The sequence below is a fragment of the Bos taurus genome, chromosome 10 (genome assembly GCF_002263795.3).
Source record: "Bos taurus isolate L1 Dominette 01449 registration number 42190680 breed Hereford chromosome 10, ARS-UCD2.0, whole genome shotgun sequence".
NCBI classification, from domain to species: domain Eukaryota; kingdom Metazoa; phylum Chordata; class Mammalia; order Artiodactyla; family Bovidae; genus Bos; species Bos taurus.
In genome coordinates this window covers 82,020,109-82,043,813 of record NC_037337.1, presented here as the reverse complement: position 1 = coordinate 82,043,813, position 23,705 = coordinate 82,020,109, and the positions used below count along the sequence as shown (strand labels likewise).

At 41.8% G+C, this 23,705-nt stretch overlaps 2 protein-coding genes and 1 pseudogene across 2 annotated transcripts in view; 2 read left to right on the top strand and 1 right to left on the bottom strand.

Moving 5' to 3' along the window:
• COX16 (cytochrome c oxidase assembly factor COX16) overlaps positions 1 to 23,191 on the bottom strand; it is a 40,270-nt gene extending 17,079 nt beyond the window's left edge. The window contains exons 1-2 of the mRNA XM_005212044.5: positions 23,108 to 23,191; positions 5,371 to 5,545 (exon numbers count right to left, since the gene is read on the bottom strand). Of these exons, the coding sequence (XP_005212101.1) occupies positions 5,371 to 5,478 (108 nt within the window). The 5' untranslated portion in view covers positions 5,479 to 5,545; positions 23,108 to 23,191. The remainder of the gene's footprint in view (positions 1 to 5,370; positions 5,546 to 23,107) is intronic.
• On the top strand, positions 6,967 to 7,457 carry LOC107132879 (large ribosomal subunit protein eL43-like; annotated as a pseudogene).
• A 41-nt stretch (positions 23,192 to 23,232) lies between the features above and the next one.
• The window catches only part of SYNJ2BP (synaptojanin 2 binding protein), a 39,433-nt gene continuing 38,960 nt past the window's right edge, over positions 23,233 to 23,705 (top strand). The window contains 1 exon segment of the mRNA NM_001035355.2: positions 23,233 to 23,388. Within this exon segment, the coding sequence (NP_001030432.1) occupies positions 23,325 to 23,388 (64 nt within the window). The 5' untranslated portion in view covers positions 23,233 to 23,324.

Sequence of the window (23,705 nt, the reverse complement as noted above, 5' to 3'; positions counted from 1 at the left end):
GAAAGGCGACATGCCCAAGGTCACACAGCTGGTTAGTGGAAGATTCTGGACTGAAATCCAGTTACTCTGACCACCAGTTAAGACAGTCCTTCTGTTTACTTTCAGTTTTAAGGGTGAGTGGGAACCATTATTTTTTCCCAAGGGTGATAAACTCTGCATGTCTCTATGAGTGTAGGTGAGGAAACAAGCCTCTGAGAGTTTGTAACATTTGTAACAAATGTTTAAAACAGTTTTTGGCATTTGTAACAATGCAAGGTGAATACCTACTAAGAATGCTTATCTAATGAACAGATGGATGTGTCTGAACAAGGAGAAGGGGAGCCGCCATATGTACAATATTATCTGACTCAACACAAACAGACAAACCAGGGACACATTAATGTTGCTGCTGCTGTTGCTGCTGCTGTCGCTTCAGTCGTGTCCGACTCTGTGCGACCCCATAGACGGCAGCCAATCAGGCTCCTCCATCCCTGGGATTCTCCAGGCAAGAACACTGGAGTGGGTTGCCATTTCCTTCGCCAATGCAGGAAAGTGAAAAGTGAAAGTGAAAGCGCTCAGTCGTGTCCAACTCTTCGAGACCCCATGGACTGCAGCCCACCAGGCTCCTCCATCCATGGGATTTTCCAGGCAAGAGTGCTGGAGTGGGGTGACATTAATGTTAGCACACATTAATGTTTGTCCCCTGAGTACAAAGCCTGGGTGAGGGAGAACATATCTGTGGGTGACGTCTGTAAGCACCAGGTGTGCAGGGAGTCCAGTCTGTGATCCCAGGATTAGCCTTACCCTCCTGGGGCTTCATTTCATTATCTTCCTGAACATTAAATAACTAGATCTCTAAGGATTATCTCAGATCTATGTCATATCACAGACCTCAAGGAGGGAATGGACTTCATTTCACGGACATGTCTCGTGGTCTTGTGACACTGTACCCTTTTGTGTATGGGGGGGGGCGGGGGGGGGGTCTCTTGCTGAAAATTGTATTGCGTAGAAAAGGAGCATCCCTACCTCTTAATATCCAATGCGTCTGGCTCCACTCCCAAATCCCAAGGCCCATTTCTCTCCTCTGTTCATGAGAAATGAGAACTTGGAAAAAAGCTAAAGGGTTTGGTTTTGAACTGCCCATAGCTGATGAAATAGCTTTGGGCTGTTTAAATTTTTAGCACCTAGCTGGCCATTTATTTCATTTCATATCCCAATCCATACCTAGTGAAATCAAAGTCCTGTGACTATTTATTCTCTCAACTGTCATGAAAAGTGGCCCCCTCCCCCAGATGGAGCTGATTTCTTTGATTACATTTCACACTGCCATTCTGAGGCCACCTGCCACTACTCAGGACTAGATCTGCACCAAAGCTTCTGTGCTGCTGTGTCAGGCAGACAACGAGGCACAGGGGAGGGGAGTGGAAAAAGAATACCAGTGGAGAACAGTTCATCTCTTTTGGAAACTACTTTCTGGCACTTGACAAGTCAGTTAAGGAGAGTAACTGACTAAAGGTTTGCTGGGCAAATTCTGCTACCTGCCTCCAACATCTGAGAGCAGGCTTAGCTGCTCTAGCTGGGTCTGTGATCCCTAGCACAAGGAACTATAATAACATGACTGGAGGGCATCCTTGGTGCTGAGTTAAATTACAATTTGTTTTCCAAGAAATGAGAATTAACCTGAGCTTAATTCCTATCTGTAGAAAATAAAAATCAGATTAATTAAAAGGTTATACACCCTGACTCCCCATGACTTTCACTGACATTCTTGTAGGGAATAGGCTCATTTAAGTTCATCTTGATCTCATCAACTAATGGATTGTTGTTGTGTAGTTGCTCAGTCGTGTCCTATTCCTTGCAACCCCATGGACTGTAGCCCGCCAGGCTCCTCTGTCTATGGGATTCTGCAGGCAAAAATATTGGAGTGGGTTGCCATTTCCTTCTCCAGGGGGTCTTCCCAATCCAAGGATCAAACCCATCTCCTGCGTTGATAGGTGGATTCTTTACCACTGAGCCACCAGGGACACCCACAACTAATGGATGTGAGATTTAAATTCAGATTCCAGCCCTTCTGCTCAGCTTGGCTCTGTGGTGCATTGCAGGGCACAGAATCACACCCGGTGCTGGGGACCAGCCTCCTGATAGGCACAAGGTTACAGCGGGAATGTAAGTTTTGTGAAGAAAAAGGTGCTAGCAATGGAAACATTCAGTCTGACGCTGGTCAGGATGAGGTGGACTGAAATACAGTCCCCAGCTTTGGGAAATTTGCAAAGTAATCACTGATCAGTTTTGGTGTGTTTCACCTATGAGTTAAGGAAAGGTACAAAACGCACTTTATTGGCAGCAGAAACATTAGAGAGCCTGGACTGATAAAATGTTAGGAAGTCACCAGTCAGGCAGACCAGCGGGTTTCTTCTTTGGACAAATTCCAGCAGAAAAGGAAATGGAAAGGATTAATTCATGTGCCGATTCACTGAGTGATTGTAAAGAACAATATTGCATAGGAATCTGGAATGTCAGGTCCATGAATCAGGGTAAATTGGAAGTGGTTAAACAGGAGATGGCAAGAGTGAACATTGACATCTTAGGAATCAGTGAACTAAAATGAATGGAAATGGGCAAATTTAATTCAGATGACCATTATGTCTACTACTGTGGGCAAGAATCCCTTAGAAGAAATGTAGTAGCCCTCATAGTCAACAGAAGAGTCTGAAATGCAGTACTTGAGTGCAGTCTCAAAAAGGACAGAATGATGTCGGCTGATTACCATTCAAGCTCACTCTAACAGAAGTCTATGCCCCAAGCAATAATGCCAAAGAAAGCTTAAATTGATGAGTTCTATGAAGACCTACAGGACCTTCTAGAGCTAACACCAAAGAAGGTGTCCTTTTCATCATGGGGGGATTGGAATGTAAAAGTAGGAAAGCAACAGTTACCTGGAATAACAGGCAAGTTTGGCCTTGGACTACAAAATGAAGCAGGGAAAAGGCTAACAGAGTTTTGCCAAGAGAACACACTGGTCATAGCAAACACCCTCTTTCAACAACACAAGAGGTGACTCTACACATAGACATCATCAGATGGTCAACACCAAAATCAGATTAATTATATTCTTTGCAGCCAAAGATGGAGAAGCTCTATACAGTTAGCAAAAACAAGACAAAGAGCTGACTGTGGCTCAGATCATGAACTCCTTATTGCAAAACTTAGGCTTAAATTGAAGAAATACAGAAAACCAGTTGGCCATTCAGGTATGACCTAAATCAAATCCCTTGTGAGTATACAGTGGAAGTGACAAACAGATGCTCTTCCATATGATCTGCTCTGTTTCCAGTGATTACTAATGCATTCTTCATTTTATATACTGGGTTTTTCAGCTGCCAAATTTATGTTTGGTTCTTTTTTAGAGTTTCAATATCCTTATTAAAGTATTCTGTTCATTAATTTTATTGCTAAGCCGATTGAACTGGGTTTCTGAGTTTTCTTGTACCTCGTTGAGTTTCTTTGTGACAGCTATTTTGAATTCTTTATCAATTAGATTGGTGGTTCATTATTAAAGAATCCACCTTCCAATGCAGGAGACAGGTTTAATCCCTGGATTGTGAAGATCCTCTGGAGAAGGAAATAGTAACACTCTCCAGTATTCTTACTTAGGAAATCCCATGCAGAAAGGAGCCTGTTGGGCTACAGTCCATGGCATCACAAAAGAGTTGGCCATGACTTAGCAACCAAAAACAACAATCAGTTAGATTGCAGTATTCCATGATTTTAAGTTTGGTTTCTGGAAAACTATCATTTTCTTTCTGTGGAAGTGTTACTGTGGGTATTTATAGTGTTTGGTAAGTTGTTCATCTACTGATGCATTTCAAGTAACAAATACCCTTCTACTTGATTCTAATGATTCATTAGAAATTAAAGGCTTTTATTCTGCTTTCCCGTTGCTGCTGCTGTTGTTCATCCCTCAGTCCTGTCTGACTCTTTGCAACCCCATGGACTTGGGAAGATCCCCTGGAAGACGAAATGGCAAACCACTCCAGTATTCTTGCCTGGAGAATCCCATGGACAGAGGAGCCTGGTGGGCCACAGTCCATAGGGTTGCAAAGAGTTGGACATGACTGAAGTGACTTAGCACACACACACACGTATGCAAAAAGAGCCCCTCAATTTTTAGGGCAAGATTTCCTCTAGCACCAGTTCAGTCACTCGGCCACGTCCAACTCTCTGTGACCCCATGGACTGCAACACGCCAGGCTTCACTGTCCTTCACCATCTCTCAAAGCTTGCTCAAACTCATGTCCATCAAGTCAGTGATGCCATCCAACCATCTCATCCTCTGTCATCCCCTTCTCCTCCTGCCTTCAATCTTTCCCAGCATCAGGGTCTTCCAATGAGTCAGTTCTTCACATCAGGTGGCCAAAGTATTGGAGTTTTAGCATCAGTCCATCCAATGAATATTCAGGACTGATTTCATTTAGGATTGACTGGTCTGATCTCTTCACAGTGTAAGGGACTCTGAAGAGTCTTCTTCAACACTATAGTTTAAGGCATCAATTCTTTGGCACTCAGCTTTTTTTATGGTCCAACTCTCACATCCATACATGACTACTGGAAAAAACCATAGCTTTGACTATATGGACCTTTGTTGGCAAATTAATGTCTCTGCTTTTTAATATGCTGTCTAGGTTGGTCATAGCTTTTCTTCCAAGGAGCAAACGTCTTTTAATTTCATGGCTTCAGTCACCATCTGCAGTGATTTTGGAGCCCAAGAAAATAAAGTCTGTTTTCTAGTAGGTGGCACTATATAGCACAAGGTTTTGGTTTCTCTTGCTTGAGCTGCCTCTGGCTAGAATTGAGTGTTGCCAATTTATACCCTTCACTTCCTCTGTCAGAGGTGTCACCCTGAGGCCTTGTTATGGCTTCTTGTGCCTCTAGAGTCAGTGGTGCCTTGGTATTGCCAGTATCACTGGAGTTTCTGCCTGGGGCACCAGGATGGTGGGCTCTTCTGCCATGTGTAGGATCTCCTGAGTGTTGGGTTCTGCTGCTGCTGGGAGAGAGGGAGGCTGGAGGCCTGGAGAGATGAGAGCCAGGATGCATGGGAGCCTCTGCTGTGTTCAGTGTTTTAAGCTTCATAGGCTCTGCTGCTGTGGGATTGGAGGAAAGGCTCTGGCATCACGCGTACCTCAGTGGCTGGATGGTCAGTGTCCCAGGCCCCACTGCCACTGCTGCCCAGTTACCTGTGGCCACAGGTGCACATGTAACTGCAGCCTGGAGGCTAGAGTTGAACACACCATCTGCCCTGCTATTGCTGCATTCTCTGGAGAGCCGGGGTTGTGGGTACCAGCTCCACTATTCCCCTGGCCCCACCTCCTCTGTCTGTTCCAGTCCACCCACCTTTAGATGTACGGGTATGTGGAGTTCGTTGGCATCCTCGTATGTTTGGTAGAAGCACCTCTGTCGAGTTGTGGATGTTCTACTGGGTGTATAACGAAGGGGAGACATTGTGTCATTCTGCCATGCTGCTGTTGTCACAAGACTCCATCTCTTAATGGCAAAATGGCAAGATCACCTAGCATAAGAAAATGTGGGTTGGGAGATGTCATTGGAAAATATTATGTCAGATATATATGTGTGTGTGTGTGTGTGTGTGTGTGTGTGTGTTTATGTATATACACAAAGAGAAATAGTTTTTTCCCCCAAACAACAACATTAGTAAATTAGTCTCAACTTTTTTTCTGTTCTTTCTCAAGAATCAACGTTTTCCCCCTGTGAGTGTCACTTCCTTCTCCTCTCCTCAGTATTTTGTAATAGCACACATGACTGCTATACACAAAAACATATTCTTAGATCAGGTAACTACTGAAGGCAAAATGGCAGGTCTACACAGTTCCTCACCTTAGTACGTGGACTTCTATAAAGAGGAGAATGGTTTGGCTTCTCAGGTTTTATTGCTAATCAAAAAATAGAGAATGAGGTATTGTCCCTAAAATTTAGATGCTACATGGATCTTGGTTTACTGGGTTTTTCCTAGAATTCTGAAGCAGATTTGCCAGTACTCTAGTGCCCTTTTTCCTGAATGTCAACTAATAACTTTTACTGTTTATTTTTTATTGCTATCTTCATGTTGTCTTCTGCTATTGAAGGAACATTCGTACTGCATGCTTGAACTTATATTAGTAGGTAACCAAGTGCAATTTTGAATGTAACACAAAGACTTTGGAATTAATGGGGTGGGTGTTCTCTTAATGTAGCCCAGGGCCAGAGAAAGAAGGTGCCTCATACTCTAGTTAACTTCAGTTTGCTATAATGTAGTTGGATTACTAGACGCTTTCAGTCAAAGAGTGCCGCTCCTAATTCTGTCCACCTCCAAGGTAACCCTGCTTTCCACAGGTAATTACATATAACTCTAGACACACGTGGATCCCTCAGCATCTTGCAGCATATAGTGCTTCCCAAACCCTGTGTCCCATTTCTATACCTTTTGGTAATATCTGTGCACTACTTTACCATCGACATTGGTTTTCTATTGTTGGGGTAACAAATTACCACAAACTTAGTGGCTTAATTTTTTTTTTTTTATTTCACAGTTCTGGAGGTCTGAGTCTGATGTGGGTCTCACTGGGCTAAAATCAGGGTGTTGTCAGGGTTGTATTCCTTTCTGCAGGCCCTAAGAGAGACTCTCTCTCCTTGCCTTCCCTGGCTTCTGGAGGCCATTCACTTTCATAGGCTTTTGGCCACTTCCTCTACCTGCAAAGCCAACCATGAAAGTTAAGCCCTTCTCACATCTTGTTGCATCACTCTGACCTTTTCTTCTGCCTCCCCTTTCCACTTTTAAAGACCCAAGTGACTACACTAGGGCCACTAGATCATCAAGGATAATTTTCCTATTTGAAGAATAGCTGTTTACTACCTAAATTCCATCTCTTAATTCCTTTTTGCTGCATAATATAACATATTCACAGTTTGCAGTGATTAAAATGTGGACATCTCTGGGCGGGGGGTGGGGGGGTGGGAAGTGGGTGAGAAGAGGAATTATTTTTCCACAAAAATATTTTTATTATTTTGGAGAAGTCTGAGCATACCACCAATTCTGAGCACACCACCAATAGGATAGGGAAAAGGTAGAAATATCTCACAAATAATGATCATCATCATTATAATCTTCCATTAAGAAGCAAGGCCTCTCAGCTCTTGGGCTCAGATCTAGGTTGCATTAACATGGCAAAACGCACCAAGGTCGGAATTGTGGGCAAATACAGGACCCGTTAAGGTGCCTCCCTCAGGAAAATGGTGAAGAAAATTGAAATCAGCCAGCATGCCAAGTATACCTACCCCTTCTGTGGCAACACCAAGATGAAGAGATGAGCTGTGGGCATTTGGAACTGTGGTTCCTGCATGAAAACTGTAGCTGGTGGGGCCTGGACATGCACACCACTTCTGGTGCCATAGTAAAGTCTGCCATCAGAAGACGGACGAACTGAAGGACCAGCTGAAGCACCACCATTTGATAATGTTGCTATGCTATGCTAAGTCACTTCAGTCGTGTCCGACTCTGTGTGACCCCATAGACAGCAGCCCACCAAGCTCCCCCGTCCCTGGGATTCTCCAGGCAAGAACACTGGAATGGGCTGCCATTTCTTTCTCCAATGCATGAAAGTGAAAAGAGAAAGTGAAGTCGCTCAGTCGTGTCCGACTCTTAGAGACCCCATGGACTGCAGCCTACCAGGCTCCTCCATCTATGGGATTTTCCAGGCAAGAGTACTGGAGTGGGGTGCCATTGCCTTCTCCGGATAATGTTGCTAGCCTATAATAAATGGGCTAATTTATGTAACAACAACAACAACAAAAACAAGGCCTCTTAAATATGTTTGAACGGTAAATGACACACAATTGATATTCATCAATTCACTGAAATACTTACTGATATTAAGTATTTAATATCATACTTATAGAACCATCTATAGTTCAGTCGTGTCCAACTCTTTGCGACCCCATGAACCACAGCACGCCAGGCCTCCCTGTCCATCACCAACTCCTGGAGTTCACTCAAACCTATGTCATTGTGTCAGTGATGCCATCCATCCATCTCATCCTCTGTCATCCCCTTCTCCTCCTGCCCTCAATCTTTCCCAGCATCAGGGTCTTTTCAAATGAGTCAGCTCTTCACATCAGGTGGCCAAAGTATTGAAGTATCAGCTTAAGCATCAGTCCCTCCAGTGAACACCCAGGACTGATCTCCTTTACGACGGACTGGTTGGACCTCCTTGCAGTCCAAGGGACTCTCAAGAGTCTTCTCCAACACCACAGTTCAAAAGCATCAATTCTTCGATGCTCAGCTTTCTTTATAGTCCAACTCTCACATCCATACATGACTACTGGAAAAACCATAGCCTTGACTAGACAGACCTTTGTTGGCAAAGTAATGTCTCTGCTTTTGAATATGCTGTCTAGGTTGGTCATAACTTTCCTTCCAAGGAACAAGCGTCTTTTAATTTCATGGCTGCAATCACCATCCGCAGTGATTTTGGAGCCCAGAAAAGTAGTCAGCCACTGTTTCCACTGTTTCCCCATCTCTTTGCCATGCAGTGATGGGACCGGATGCCATGATCTTAGTTTTCTGAATGTTGAGCATTAAGCCAACTTTTTCTCTCTCCTCTTTCACTTTCATCTAGAGGCTCTTTAGTTCTTCTTCATTTTCTGCTCTAAGGGTGTTGTCATCTGCATATCTGAGGTTGTTGATATTTCTCCCAGCAATCTTGATTCCAGCTTGTGCTTCATGCAGCCTGGCATTTCACATGATGTACTCTGCATATAAGTTAAATAAGCAGGGTGACAATATACACCCTTGACGTACTCCTTTTCCTATTTGGAACCAGTCTGTTGTTCCATGTCCAGTTCTAACTGTTGCTTCCTGACCTGCATACAAATTTCTCAAGAAGCAGGTCAGCTGGTCTGGTATTCCCATCTCTTTCAGAATTTTCCACAGTTTTTTGTGATCCACACAGTCAAAGACTTTTACATAGTCAATAAAGCAGAAATAGATGTTTTTCTGGAACTCTCTTGCTTTTTCAATGATCCATCGGATGTTGGTAATTTGATCTCTGGTTTCTCTGCCTTTTCTAAAAGCAGCTTAAACATCAGGAAGTTCACGGTTCATGTATTGCTGAAGCCTGGCTTGGAGAATTTTGAGCATTACTTTAGTAGTGTGTGAGATGAGTGCAATTGTGCGGTAGTTTGAGCATTCTTTGGCATTGCCTTTCTTTGGGATTGGAATGAAAACTGACCTTTTCTAGTCCTGTGGCCACTGCTGAGTTTTTCAAATTTGCTGACAACTGCAAGTTACCACTTAACATTAAAATTTTTTTCAACCTTAATAGCATCCAAAGAAACATGAATCAGTGAGATCTCTCCTTTTTTTTTTTTTTTTTTGCTGTGCCAGGTCTTTAGTGTGGCATGCAAATTCTTAGTTGTGGCATCTGGGATCTAGTTCCTAGACCAGGGATCAAGCCCCAGCCCCCTGCATTGAGAATGTGGAGTCTTCACCACTGGATCAACAGGGAAGTCACTTCCACTGTATAATCGTAGGGATTTGATTTAAACCAAACCTTAATGGTCTGGTGGCAGACAGAGTGCCTGAAGAACTATGGATGGAGGTTCGTAACACTGTACAGGAGGCAGTGATCAAAACCATCCTCCAGAAAAAGAAATGCATAAAGGTAAAATGGTTGTCTGAGGAGGCCTTACAAATAGCTGAGAAAAGAAGAGAAGTGAAAGGCAAAGGAGAACAGGAAAGATATACCCATCTGAATGCAGAGTTCCAAAGAATATCAGGGAGAGGTAAGAAAGCCTTCCTCAGTGATCAATGCCAAGAGATAGAGGAAAATAATACAATGGGAAAAACTAGAGATCTCTTCAAGAAAATTAGATACCAAGGGAACATTTCATGCAAAGATAGGCACAATAAAGGACAGAAACAGTATGGACCTAACAGAAGCAGAAGATATTAAGAAGAGGTGGCAAGATTACACAGAAGAACTATACAAAAAAGATCTTAATAACCCAGATAACCACGATGGTGTGATCACTGACCTAGAGCCAGACATCCTGAAGTGCAAAGTCACATGGGCCTTAGGAAGGATCACTACAAACAAAGCTAGTGGAGGCGATAGAATGCCAGCTGAGTTATTTCAAATCCTAAAAGATGATGCTATGAAAGTGCTGCACTCAATATGTCAGCAAATTTGGAAAACTCAGCAGTGGCCACAGGACTGGAAAAGATCAGTTTTCATTCCAATCCCAAAGAAAGGCAATGCCAAAGAATGTTCAAACTATCACACAATTTCAGTCATCTCACATGCTACCAAACTAATGCTCAAAATTCTCCAAGCTAGGCTTCAAAAGTACATGAACCGAGAATGTCCAGATGTTCAAGCTGGATTTAGAAACGGCAGAGGAACCAGAGATCAAAATGCCAACATCCGCTGGATCATAGAAAAAGCAAAAGAATTCCAGAAAAACATCTACTTCTGCTTTCTTGACTATGCTAAAGCCTTTGACTGTGTAGATCACAACAAACTATGGAAAATTCTTCAAGAGATGGGAATACCATACCACCATACCTGCCTCCTGAGAAATCTGTATGCAGGTCAAGAGGCAACAGGTAGAACTGGACATGGAACAACAGACTGGTTCCAAATTGAAAAAGAAGTACTTCAAGGCTGTATATTGTCACCCTGCTTATTTAACTTATATGCAGAGTACATCATGTGAAATGCCAGGCTGCATGAAGCACAAGCTGGAATCAAGATTGCAGGGAGAAATATCAACAACCTCAGATATGCAGATGACACCACCTTCAGAGCAGAAGGTGAAGAGGAACTCAGGAGCCTCTAGATGAAAGTGAAAGAGGTGAGTGAAAAGCTGGCTTAAAACGCAACATTCAGGAAACTAAGATCATGGGATCAGGTCCTATCACTTCATGGCAAATAGATGGGGAAAGAATGGAAACAGTGACAGACTATATTTTCTTGGGCTCCAAAATCACTGCAGATGGTGACTGCAGCTGTGAAATTAAAAGATGCTTGCTCCTTGGAAGAAAAGCTATGACTGACCTAGAGAGCATATTAAAAAGCAGAGACATTACTTTGCCAACAAAGGTTGGTATAGTCAAAGCTATGGTTTTTCCAGTAGTCATGTATGGATATGAGAGTTGGACCATAAATAAAGCTGAGCACTGAAGCACTGAAGCTTTTAAACTGTGGTGTTGGAGAAGACTCTTGGGAGTAGCTTGGACTGCAAGGAGATCAAAACGAGTCAATCCTAAAGGAAATCAATCCTGAGTAATCATTGTAAGAACTGATGATGATGCTGAAGCTTCAGTACTTTGGTCACCTGATGCGAAGAGCTGAGTCACTGGAAAAGACCCTGATGCTGGGAAAGATTTAAGGCAAGAGAAGAAGAGGATGAGATGGTTGGATGGTATCACTGACTCAACGGACATGAGTTTGAGCAAGCTCCAGCAGTTGGTGTTGGACAGGGAAGCCTGACGTGCTGCAGTTCATGTGATCGCAAAGAGTTGGAAAAAACTGAGCAACTGAACTGAACTGAAGAGAACGAAGTTAGTGAAAATGTACAAAAACAGATGCTCATTCACATAATTAAGTTATGAATTAACTTAATGGGAATTCAATAAACTTATCAAAATTTATATGAATATCCCTTTTGACCTAACATTTGGACCTCTGCAAAGTAATAGATGTTCTTTATGATATTATCTGTAATTTTGAAGAAAAGAAAAAGAGATAACCTGTATGTAAAAAAAAAGCACTGATGTTTATAACTTATGATATATCTACATATTAGGCTAATACCCATCCCTTTAAAAATGTATGGGTAGAGGACTTCTAGTTCTGGCCAATATGGAGTACCTTCATCCCATCCAAGTACTTACTCTTATCACATAGAGGAAGACTTTAAAGTGGAAAGATAAGAGACTGCTTAGTGAAGTGAACTCGCTCAGTCGTGTCCGACTCTTTGCGACCTGGTGGACTGTAGCCCACCAGGCTCCTCTGTCCATGGGATTCTCCAGGCAAGAATACTGGAGTGGGTTGCCATTTCCTTCTAGGGACCCTATATATAAGAAATGAGATGAAGCAGTCACTTGGATTCTGGATAGTTCTTCATTTCCTGTTGCATAGAAATCTTTTGGTATATATTAATAGCAAAGTATATTTAAAAACAAAGTCTTTTGTGGCACAGACAGATTATCCCAGTCCTCTACAGAGTTATTCCTTGGTTTTGGATCTGATATACTTGTGGACAAGATGACTGAGAACCAGATGATATTCCTGGAGGAGTACCATGCTTCTTCAGAAGCATTCTTACTATAAAAAATTTTATCTATGTAAGTGGATGAGAAATATAATCCTTTTTATTAACAAGTTTCTTGTTCTACTTGAAAGTCATTTACATAGAAGCTGTTGGGACATGTGGACCACATAGCAGCTACTGAAGAAATCCTTTTGAACAGCAGTGGAATTTAAATGGCTTGGAGGATGATGACATTTTTGAGAGTGGAAAAAGACTAAATTTCCTTATCAATTCTTTCACAAGATCAGGTTTCTCCAGAATTTACCATGTCCATTACTGCACTCTCTTCCTCAGCTTTCCCTGCTCTTCCCTACTGCCATTCCTTTTCCTGTTGGTCTTCCTGTTTAGCAGTAGCAATAGCTCTACTTCCCCAGGAGCGGCTCTAGAATGTAGCTTTATTGCTATCAGTAATACAAGTGCAGTGCATGGGCCCGTCAGCAACAATGGCCTGGTCTGCCTTAGACCATTTGTGGACCTAAGTTTGCTCTAGCTTCATTGTTACTGTGGTTGGCTCTCTGGCTGTCCCAGATTTTGTGAGCAGCTTTAATTACTCAGCCTCCATTCCATACTTGAAAGCAAGAACTTAAGACTTGCATAACATTTATAAAATATGTACTAGGTGATAGGATCTGGTACTGCAGAAATGAACAAGACACAGAGCCCTTTTTGTCAAAGAATTCACAGTAGAGTTGGGAAGAACTGACAACTAGAGAAATAACTAAAGGACTTCTACTACCAATAGTGATAGACTAGGTAATTCAGATCAAACTCTGAGAAAACTAGACCATCTAGATAGAATATATAGTAAGAAATCTACCTTAAGGCATAAAATATGTAACAAGATAGAGAATAATTATCAGGTTGAGAACAGAGAGAAGAAAGGAATTCAGAGTTGAGCATGGCATTTAGAGTTGTTTTTCCTTGAGAATATTTCTGCCATGAGCTCAATGTTTGTAACTCCTCCAAATTCATCTTGAAACCTAATCCCTATTGAGATGGATTTTGGAGGTGGTTTTGGGAGTTGATTAGTCATGAAAGTGAAGCCCTCATGAATGGAATTACTGCCTTTGTACGGGAAGCTCAAGAGAGCCCTCTTGTTCCTTCTTGCCACATGAGGTTATAGCTAGAAAACTCTGTGAGCCAGGAACTGGGCTCTTACCAGACACTGAATCTGTCGGCACTATGGTCTTGGACTTCTCAGCTCAGAACTGTAAGAAATAAATTACTGTTGTAAATAAGCCACCCAGTGTATGGTATTTGGTTATAGCAGCCAAATACAAATGGACTAAATCAATTTCTGCTTTTAAAAGTGCAGCTGACTGACACTTATAGGAACTTCAGCCCAGAATCCATTCACTTCGTAAATCAGTTGCAAATTCCTTAAAATATTAAACATAGAGTTGCCATGTGACTCAGCAATTCATATACCCAAAAGAAATTAAAACATCCACACAAAACCTAGTACATACATATGCACAGCAGCAATATTTATAATAACCAAAGTGGAAATAGTCCAAACGCCATTAACTGATAAATAAATAAACAAAAATGGTATATCCATTTGATGGAATACTATTAACAATAAAAAAGAATAAAGTATTGACACATGCTACCACACAATGAAGCTTGAAAATATGCTAACTGAAGGAATCTAGTCACAAAAGACCACATACTGTGCTATTCTTTTTATGAAAAGTCTAGAAAAAGCAAAGCCTGGAAACCAAAAGTAGATTAGCAGTTCTCTAGAGTTGGGAAGGGAGTGAGGAGTGAGTACTACTTGGAACAGGATTTCTTTATGGCATAAAGTTGTTTGGATAAAACTGTTCTATGATTAGATTATGGTGAAAGTTGCAGAACTCTACAAGTGTACTAAAACTCTTGAACTGTAAGTATGCTTTAAACAGGTGAATTTTATGGCATGTAATTATATCTCACTGTTTTTAAAAAATCTAATTATTTCAATCCCTGAATTTGGATCAAAATATTTTGGATTGCTATTGCCTCTGGGCACTGGCAGAAGGAAAAGAAGCGAAATGCTCTCTGGATAATGAAAATGTCATCTTGGGCCAGAAATTAATTCTGATTCTGCAAATACAGTATTCAATAAAAATTTTTAAATAGCTAGGAATACAAAGAGATAAGGTAACATAAACAAGAAGCAGCAGAAAGAACAAATATTAGATCTGTGGGGACTCCAGCTATTAGAGCTAGCTAATTATTATAGTAGGCACAGACTTAGAAAACTATGCTTAATAGATTTAAGATAAAAGACAAGATTTTAAGTTTTGGCAAAGAACTGGAAGCTATAAAGACATAGTAAGTTTGAAAAAGAACCAAACAGAATTCTAATATGAAAAATATAATGACAAGTGTTTAAGACTGAGAAGGCAATGGCACCCCACTCCAGTACTCTTGCCTGGAAAATCCCATGGATGGAGGAGCCTGGTGGGCTGCTGTCCATGGGGTCGCACAGAGTCGGACATGACTCACGTGACTTTGCAGTAGCAGTTTAAGATTCAGTAGATAAAAACAGTAAGAAATGAAACACAACTGAATAGAGAATTACTAAACTGAAAGAAAGTTCTGAAAAAAAAAATCCAGAATAAAACATGGAGACATGAAAGGATTAAGACAGTGATGAGAGGGTTAAATAAAGAGACAGTGATGAGAGGGTTAAATATAAAGAGGTGGTGGTTTAGTTGCTAAGCTGTGTCTGACTCTTGCGATCCCATGGACTGTAGCTTGCCAGACTCTTCTGACCGTGGGATTCTCCAGACGAGAATATTGGAGTGGGTTGCCATTTCCTCCTCCAGAGGATCTTCCTGACCCAGGAATCGAACCTGCATTGCAGGCAGATTCTTTACCCACTGAGCCATGAGGGAAGCCCAGATAAAAAGAGGATGATGTGAGAAAATCTAACTTACATACAACTGAAGTTCTAGAACACAAATAAAAAATGTATGGAACAAAAGCAACATTTGAACAAAACAATGGTGAGAATTTGCCAAATCTCATGAAAGATAAGCTGCAAACTCAAAAAATGCTACAAGCTACACACAGAATAGACGTAGCTGTGGTGGTAGTAGTAATGATAGTAATAATAACAACAATAACATAAATACACATCATGGAAAATTTGCCAAAAGCAGTGAAAAGGAAAATAACCATGAAAGCAATCGGGAAATTTTTTAGGTCACCTCACATACTAATAGTGTTAGGGGAAGCACACTGATTGAAACCGCCCACCCTGGCCAGGCACCATAGTAACAATTTGCATGAGTTATTTTATGACAGGAGATCCTGATAAGGAATACAGAACTAATAAGCCACCACCAACCGGAAGAGTTCGGGAAAGGTCGAAAGGACACACCGCGTGTCCGTCCACTTCCCAGAATCCCTCTTGCCAGCATCCATCTTGGCTGAGCGATGTGTGTGCCACCAGGGAAGACTCTGAATTAGAATGATTGGCCAAAGACCACCCGGAAACTAATCCCATCACCATAAAACCCGAGACTGCGAGCCACGCAACAGAGCAGTTCTCCTGGGTTCCCTTACCCTACTGCTCTCCACCCGGGTGCCCTTTCCCAATAAAATCTCTTGGCTTTATCAGCACATGTGTCTCCTCGGACAATTCATTTCTGAGTGTTAGACAAGAGCCCAGTTTCGGGCCCCGGAAGGAGTCCCCCTTCCTGCAACGATAACACTAAAAATGGAGGGGAAATTTTTTATTTTGATTCAAGATTATAGAAATCCTACCCCAAAAATGTCAGGCTTAATGGTGAAATGTTGAAATCATTCCCTGTAAGATCAGATCAAGGATTTCCACAGAATTCTTAACTCTTATCATTTCTATTCAACAACGTTACCAGAAGTCCTAGCCAATCCAGTAAGGCAAGAAAATGAAAACAATTGGTGAAAGATTGGAAAGAAAAATTTAAATGTCATTATTTGAATGTGATCGTTTGTATGAAAAATCCAAAAGCCTTCACAAATGAGTTATTAGAATTGACAAATTAGTTTAACAAGTTTGTAAGATGTAAGGTCAACAAAGATCAATTATATTTCTATATACCAGGATAAAAAACTGGAAAGTTTCAGAAACAATTCATAATAGCTTAAAAGTATCCAATTTTTACATTGAATAAAGGTATTCAAGACTATTTCACAGAAAAAAAATATTTTCTGAGGTTAAAGTGACTGAAAATAAATGTAATGATAATCCATGTCATGGGTTAGAGGATTCAGAATCATAAAGATATAACCTTGCTCCATCTTGGTGTAAAAATCTGATGCAACCCAATCAAAGTTTCAACAGCCATTTTGTAAAACCTGAGATGATTCTCAAGTTTATGTTGGAAGTTTAAAGGGCCAAGATTTACCCAAGATCCTAATTAAGGTATGTTTGCAAGGACAGGGCTTCCCAGGTGGCTTGAGCCGTAAAGAACCTGTCTGCCAATGGAGGACACAGAAGAGATGTGGGTTTGATCCCTGGGTTGAGAAGATCTCCTATTGTTGCCTGGAGAATGCCATGGACAGAGGAGCCTGTTGGGCTACAGTCCATAGGGTCGAAAAGAGTTGGACACGACTGAAGTGACTTAGCATGCACACAAGCATGTGTAAGGATAACAGACAAAATTTTAAATAATAGTCCAGAAAAAAAACATACAGAGGTCAACAGCAAATTTGCCCAATAAATAAATGAGTAAATAAATTTTTTAAAAAGGTACAAAGTAAAGGAATATCTTATAAATATGTAGTGCTGGGACAAAGAAATAATAACATAGCAAAAAAGTAAAATCTTGACTGCTATTCTACACATGTAAAATCAACATTCCATTAGCTGTACATCTACATGTAAAATGTGTTTAGCTTTAGATAACACGTTAATTCAGAGCAGAAAAATAATTCTTAGGTGGGACATATTGTTTGGCCTCACAGTGTATTAGGCGCACGGACTTGCATTCGGAAACAACATGACTCCCCTGATTCCACAGATTTTCTTAATTGTTTTCTCTTAGTGGAAACTCCCATTTCCTCTATTTTCTGCCTTCCTACATATTAAAGTTTCCTCATCCTTCTTCTTTTTTTTTTTAGACAGCATGGCTCTTTTCAGTTTATTGAGTGAAAGAATTACACTGACATACCTCTGAATACATGTGAAGCCCCAGCGCAATTACACAATCCATGAGCACTCCTGTTCTTCCTCCCCATTTCACTGTGAGTTGTGTTTCTTTCTTTCCCCCAACTGAACTGGGTCTTCATTCCGGCACTCAGGCTTTCTCTAGTTGCGGTGCATGGGCTCTAGACAGAGCACATGTGCTCAGTAGTCTAAGCAGAGAATTAGATGTAGTTTCACATGGGTGGCCCCACTGCCTAAGAGTAATTGGGGCAGCAGCTTTATTAGCACCTGAAGCTTTAAAAATAATTAATGGACGAAACCTTACTGTACTGACTTCTCATGATGTGAGTGGAATCTTAAATTCTAAGGTTAATATTTGGATGACAGACAGTAGGCTTCTTAAGTATCAGTCATTGTTGTTAGAAGGACCAGTAACTAAGCTTAAAGTTTGTGGAAATTTAAATCCTGCCACTTTCCTTCCTGAGAAGGAAAATGAAACACCTGATCACGATTGTTCTCAATTCCTAACTTTAAACTATGCAGCTCGGGAGGATCTAAAGGATATCCCATTAGACAATCCGGACATGGAAATATTTACAGATGGCAGTTCTTTTGTTCGGGATGGAAAGCGTAAAGCAGGTTATGCCGTGGTGACTGCTGAACAGGTTTTAGAAGCAAAATCTCTCCCCCAGGGAACCAGTGCTCAGTTAGTGGAGCTTGTGGCCCTGACCCGAGCTCTCGAGCTAAGCACAGGGCAGCGGATGGGCCTGACAACCTATGTGAGCTTACTTCTGCTGACTCCAAATATCCTGAGTCTGCCGTTGGATCCTCAAGACAATGTCTTCCTGTCCTGGGCTCACTCCTATGCTGCATTCCACAATCGGTCTAACTGCTGGGTCTGCGGAGCGCTCCCCTCTTCGTCAGTGGAAGGCTTCCCGTGGTGGACATCCCCACTTCAAGGAAAAGACTTTCTCCAAGTCTGTGAATACCTTCGACAACAATCACATGCGATGCCTCTTCTTCATCTGATGACATTTACCAACCCTCAAAGGGACTGGTGCAACACTTTGTACTTTAACTATGGACATAATGTGACTTTTAATTTTGATTCTGATTGTTTTGTTTTTGCTGTTTGCTCCCTACATCTGTAATTGTATAACTAGAATCGTTTCTAGCCTCATGAAAGCTTTTAAGTTACAAATGGTTGCTCAAACTCCTGCTACTACTGTAGCTTCCTCCAGCTACTATTTGGGGCCCCTGGATCAGATATCCTCAATATGAGGATTAGGAGAATATGTTGCCTCACCAATTTAGGGACAACGCCCCTTGTTAGCTCGGAAGTAGTTATGGAATGAGAACGACGCCCCTTTTCCCTAGGCAACATAATTCTCCTAAAAGAAAAGGGGGGAATGAGAGGGTAACAGGCAGGAAGGCCAGGGGTCTCCAAATAGAGGAAATAGCCTGCAAGTGTCAGACATTTTTATCTCTTAAGCGGCAGGAGGAAACAAACTAGCAATATTTTTTCCTTCTCTATACAAATTTAAAGGGAGGTTTCTCTTAAAATACTGTGTTGCCATAATGACACCTGGTTTCGCCTGAAGTTAGCTATTCTCGAGTCTAGAGATAACCAATGCCTTTTTCTTATGGAAATGTTTGTCTTAAGCTATGCTAATGTACTATGCCTTTACCCCAAACTCTGTCTCCAAGTCGGTTCCACCTCTTGGCCCAGAACCTACTTGACAAACCAGTATGGATATTGTTCCCCTAATCTATGTAAATGAAACTATTTGTATGGTGGTCTGCCCTTCTTCAAGATTCAAGTTAATCATTTTATGGCCCATCTGAATTTTAAGACATTCCTGTCTTTCATTAACAGACTGCTAGTGACTATATAACATCCAGCTAAAGACTAGCAGGGGGGTACTCTTTCTGCCCCCTTCTGATGCCTATGTCAGAAGCTTTCTCTATCTCCTTTATACTTCAATAAAACTTTATTACACAAAAGCTCTGAGCGATCAAGCCTCGTCTCTGGCCCCGGATTGAATTCTTCTCCTCCGGGGGCCAAGAATCCTGGTGTATTCGCGTGATTCAACAACAACCTTTCAGTAGTTCCAGTGCATGGGCCGAGTTGCTTCTCGGCCTGTGGGATCCTAGTTCCCCAACCAGGGATCATACACTGATGCCACCTGATTTGAAAAGCGGATTCCCAACCATGGGACAACCAGGGAAATACCACAGTGAGCTCTTTGAAGGCTACGCATGTGTGTGTGCTAAGTCGCTTCAGTTGTGCAAAGCTGTCTGAAGCTCTCTGGCTCCTCTGTCCATGCAATTTTCCAGGCAAGAATACTGGAGTGGGTTGCCATTTCCCACTCCAAAATTAAACTAGTCCAAGTTAAAAGTAGACCCCAAATGGTTATATTAATACAAGTTGTGAGGTTTTGAAACTGTGACAAGGGACAGAAAAGAAATTCTACTCATTGCAAGGAAATTCTCACTTTAGCTTCAGTGATCCAAAAGCACTTAAAATCCATGAATCTTCAGCTGGTCGTCCTTAGCCAGTCCAACCCCTATGAAGAACTAGCATATGTTCTTGCATTGGTCACTCTGTAGCTGAATTATAAAGTTTCCTCATTCTTAAAAACTATATTTACATTAATGTATAAAGGGAATTTAAATGCTTTATCTTTCTCTCCACTTATTGCCAACGAAATGAAGTGACAGTCTCAGTCGTGTCCAACTCTTTGGGACCCCAAGGACTGTAGCCCACCTGGCTTCTCTTTCCATGGAATTCTCAAGCAAGAATACCAGAGTGCTTTGCCATTCCCTTCTCCAGGGGATCTTCCCAACCCAGGGATCAAACCCGGGTCTCCTGCATCGCAGGCAGATTCTTTACCATCAATACTTATTCAATTTATTTGGTGACCCTTTTTATTGTATGGTTCCTTGTATTTCGTTTGAAGCTGAGTGCTCAGGTGAAAAGAGCAATCTTCCCAAGTACAGAATAGTGATTCCCCCTACCACCATGCAGTGTATAAGAAATTTTCCTCAAAATTTCTTCATTGATGACTTTCTTGATTTTCTTTTCCAATTTCAATTTGATCTCTTCTCTCTTGGCATTCCAATGTCATCTACTTAACTTTTTTTTTTTTTCACTTATCATACTTTTTTTTAATTATGATCACTTTACTCATTCAACTAACATGTGTTAAGCAGGGCCACAAGTTGAGGATGGCATGAATCTGAGTTTGAAGTTGAGAAGTCATTTTTAAAAATTTTCATCTCATTTACTCTTTTCAAAAACATTTTAAAGATCTGTTATCTTGCCCTTTTTAAGACAGGGAAAACATAACTGGGAGATATTAAGTTATCTGATCAAAGCCAGACAACTGGAAGAAGATGGAGCTGAAACTTGAGACCAGGTCTTCTAACATCACCTCCTGTGTTCTTTCCACTACTCCATATTAACTTTTCTCAAGATTGGCAAATAAAAGGCCTTTCTGCTGAATCTGCCTCTTTCTTGTTTTGTTTGATAAACAAAGTAGCTTCTACTTTGAGAAACAACCTGGAGTTAAGCCACTGGGATTGGTAAAAGAATGAAAAGTTCAATTCCAATTAATGCATTCCAATTCACATTAATAATCAAACCTGAAACTACTCTGTTTACTGGTCTTATTGTAGTGACTTAAAAGAAAAAAAAAGACTGAATTTTCCCTCTTACCAACAGGGAGAGACCTTTACCCCTCTCCCCTTCCACAGAGAATTTTCTTGAACAAACTTGTAATTAAAATCTTTCTTCTGTCTCTCTTACATGTATGCAAGTCTTTAAAAGGCTAAATGAGCCTCTTATCAGGCAGAATGGGCAAGACTAGAGATCTCTTCAAGAATATTAGAAATACCAAGGGAACATTTCATGGAAAGATGGGCATAATAAAGGACAGAAACAGTATGAACCTAAACTAAGATGAGGTGGCAAAAATACACAGAAGAACTATACAAAAAAAGATCTCAATGACCCAGATAATCACGATGGTGTGATCACTCACCTAGAGCCAGACATCCTGGACTGCAAGGTCAAGTGGGCCTTAGGAAGCATCACTATAAACAAAGCTAATGGAGGTGATGAAATTCCAGCTGAGCTATTTCAAATCCTAAAAGATGAGGCTGTGAAAGTGCTGCACTCAATATGCCAGCAAATTTGGAAAACTCAGCAGTGGCCACAGGACTGGAAAAGGTCAGTTTTCATTCCAATCCCAAAGAAAGGCAATGCCAAAGAATTCTCAAACTACTGCACAACTGCACTCATCTCACATCCTAGCAAAGTAATGCTCAAAATTCTGCAAGCCAGGCTTCAACAGTACTTGAAGCATGAACTTCCAGATGTTCAAGCTGGATTTAGAAAAGGCAGAAGAACCAGAGATCAAGTTATTAACATTCATTGGATCATAGAAAAAGCAAGAGAATTCCAGAAAAACATCTACTTCTGCTTTATTGACTACGCCAAAGCCTTTGATTGTGTGGATCACAACAAACTGTGGAAAATTCTTCAAGAGATGGAAACACCAGACCACCTTACCTGCCTCCTGAGAAATCTGTATGCAGGTCAAGAAGCAACAGTTAGAACCAGACATGGAACAACAGACTGGTTCCAAATTGGGTAAGGGGTAGGTCAAGGCTGTATATTGTCACCCTGCTTATTTAACTTATATGTAGAGTACATCATGCAAAATGCCAGGCTGGAAGAAGCACAAGCTGGAATCAAGATTGCCGGGAGAAATGTCAATAACCTCAGACACGCAGATGACACCACCTTTACGGCAGAAAGCGAAGAGGAACTAAAGAGCCTCTTGATGAAAGTGAAAGAGGAGAATGAAAAAGCTGGCTTAAAATTCATCATTCAAAAACCAAGATCATGGTGTCTGGTCTCATCACTTCGTGGCAAATAGATGGGGAAACAATGGAAACTGTGAGAGGCTTTATTTTCTCAGGCTCCAAAATCACTGCAGCTGTGAAATTAAAAGATGCTTGCTCCTTGGAAGAAAAGTTATGACCAACCTAGACAGCATATTAAAAAGCAGAGATATTACTTTGCCAACAAAGGTCCGTCTAGTCAAAGCTATGGTCATGTATGGATTTGAGAGTTGGACTATAAGGAAGGCTGAGCGCTGAAGAACTGATGCTTTTGAACTGTGGTGTTGGAGATGACTCGAGAGTCCCTTGGACTGCAGAGAGATGAAGCCAGTCAATCCTAAAAGAAATCAGTCCTGAATATTCATTGGAAGGACTGATTTTGCAGCTGAAACTCCAATACTTTGGCCACCTGATTCAAAGAGCTAACTCATTTGAAAAGACTCTGATGCTGGGAAAGATTGAAGGCGGGAGCAGAAGGAGACGACAGAGGATGAGATGATTGGATGGCATCACCAACTCGATGGACACGAATCTGAGTAAACTCCCGGGAGTCGGTGATGGACAGGGAGGCCTGGCGGGCTGCGGTCCGTAGGGTCGCAAAGAGTCGGACCCGACTGAGCGACTGAACTGAACTGAGCAACTATTATATGTCTCTTAACCTTTCCTATCCGGCCCGCCCCGCCCCGAATCCGTCTGGAATGGTAAAATCAGGACAGAAACGCGTTCCTTGCTCACCTCACAGTTTGATTTGAGGACTGTGTGAGAGTTCGTGCCGGGCGGCAGCCAGAACCACTACTCCCGGCATTCCTGGCGCTCGCCCCTCGCCCGGCTTCCTTTTCCGGTTCGCGGCTGCTGAAACCGAAAGTGCGGTGTTGTGGCGCTGCCGGCAGGGCTTCTCAACCTTCACCTGCGCCGATCCTCGCTGACCCCGGTCGGGAAGCCAGAGTAAAATATGAACGGAAGAGTGGATTACTTGGTTACCGAGGAAGAGATCAATCTCACCAGAGGACCGTCAGGTATGTGCAGAAGTAATCGTCGCTTGAGAGTAGAGTTCTTGAGGCTGTAAATTGCAGAGCGAACACCTCTTCAGCGGAGCCGGATTCTTTTGGCCCCGGAGAAGACGGCCCCCAACCAAGAGGTTTCCTGAAGCATTTGTGAGCAAATGGATGACTTGTCTTGGCATCCGGCGTTAGCCTGAGAGGATCTGAGGCGTCCACCTAATTTTGCAGTCGGTTGTTGGTTGAGTCGCTCAGTCGTGTCCGACTCTTTGCGACCCCGTGGACTGCAGCACGCCAGGCTTCCCTGTCGTGACCACCTGTTTTTATAGTCAGGA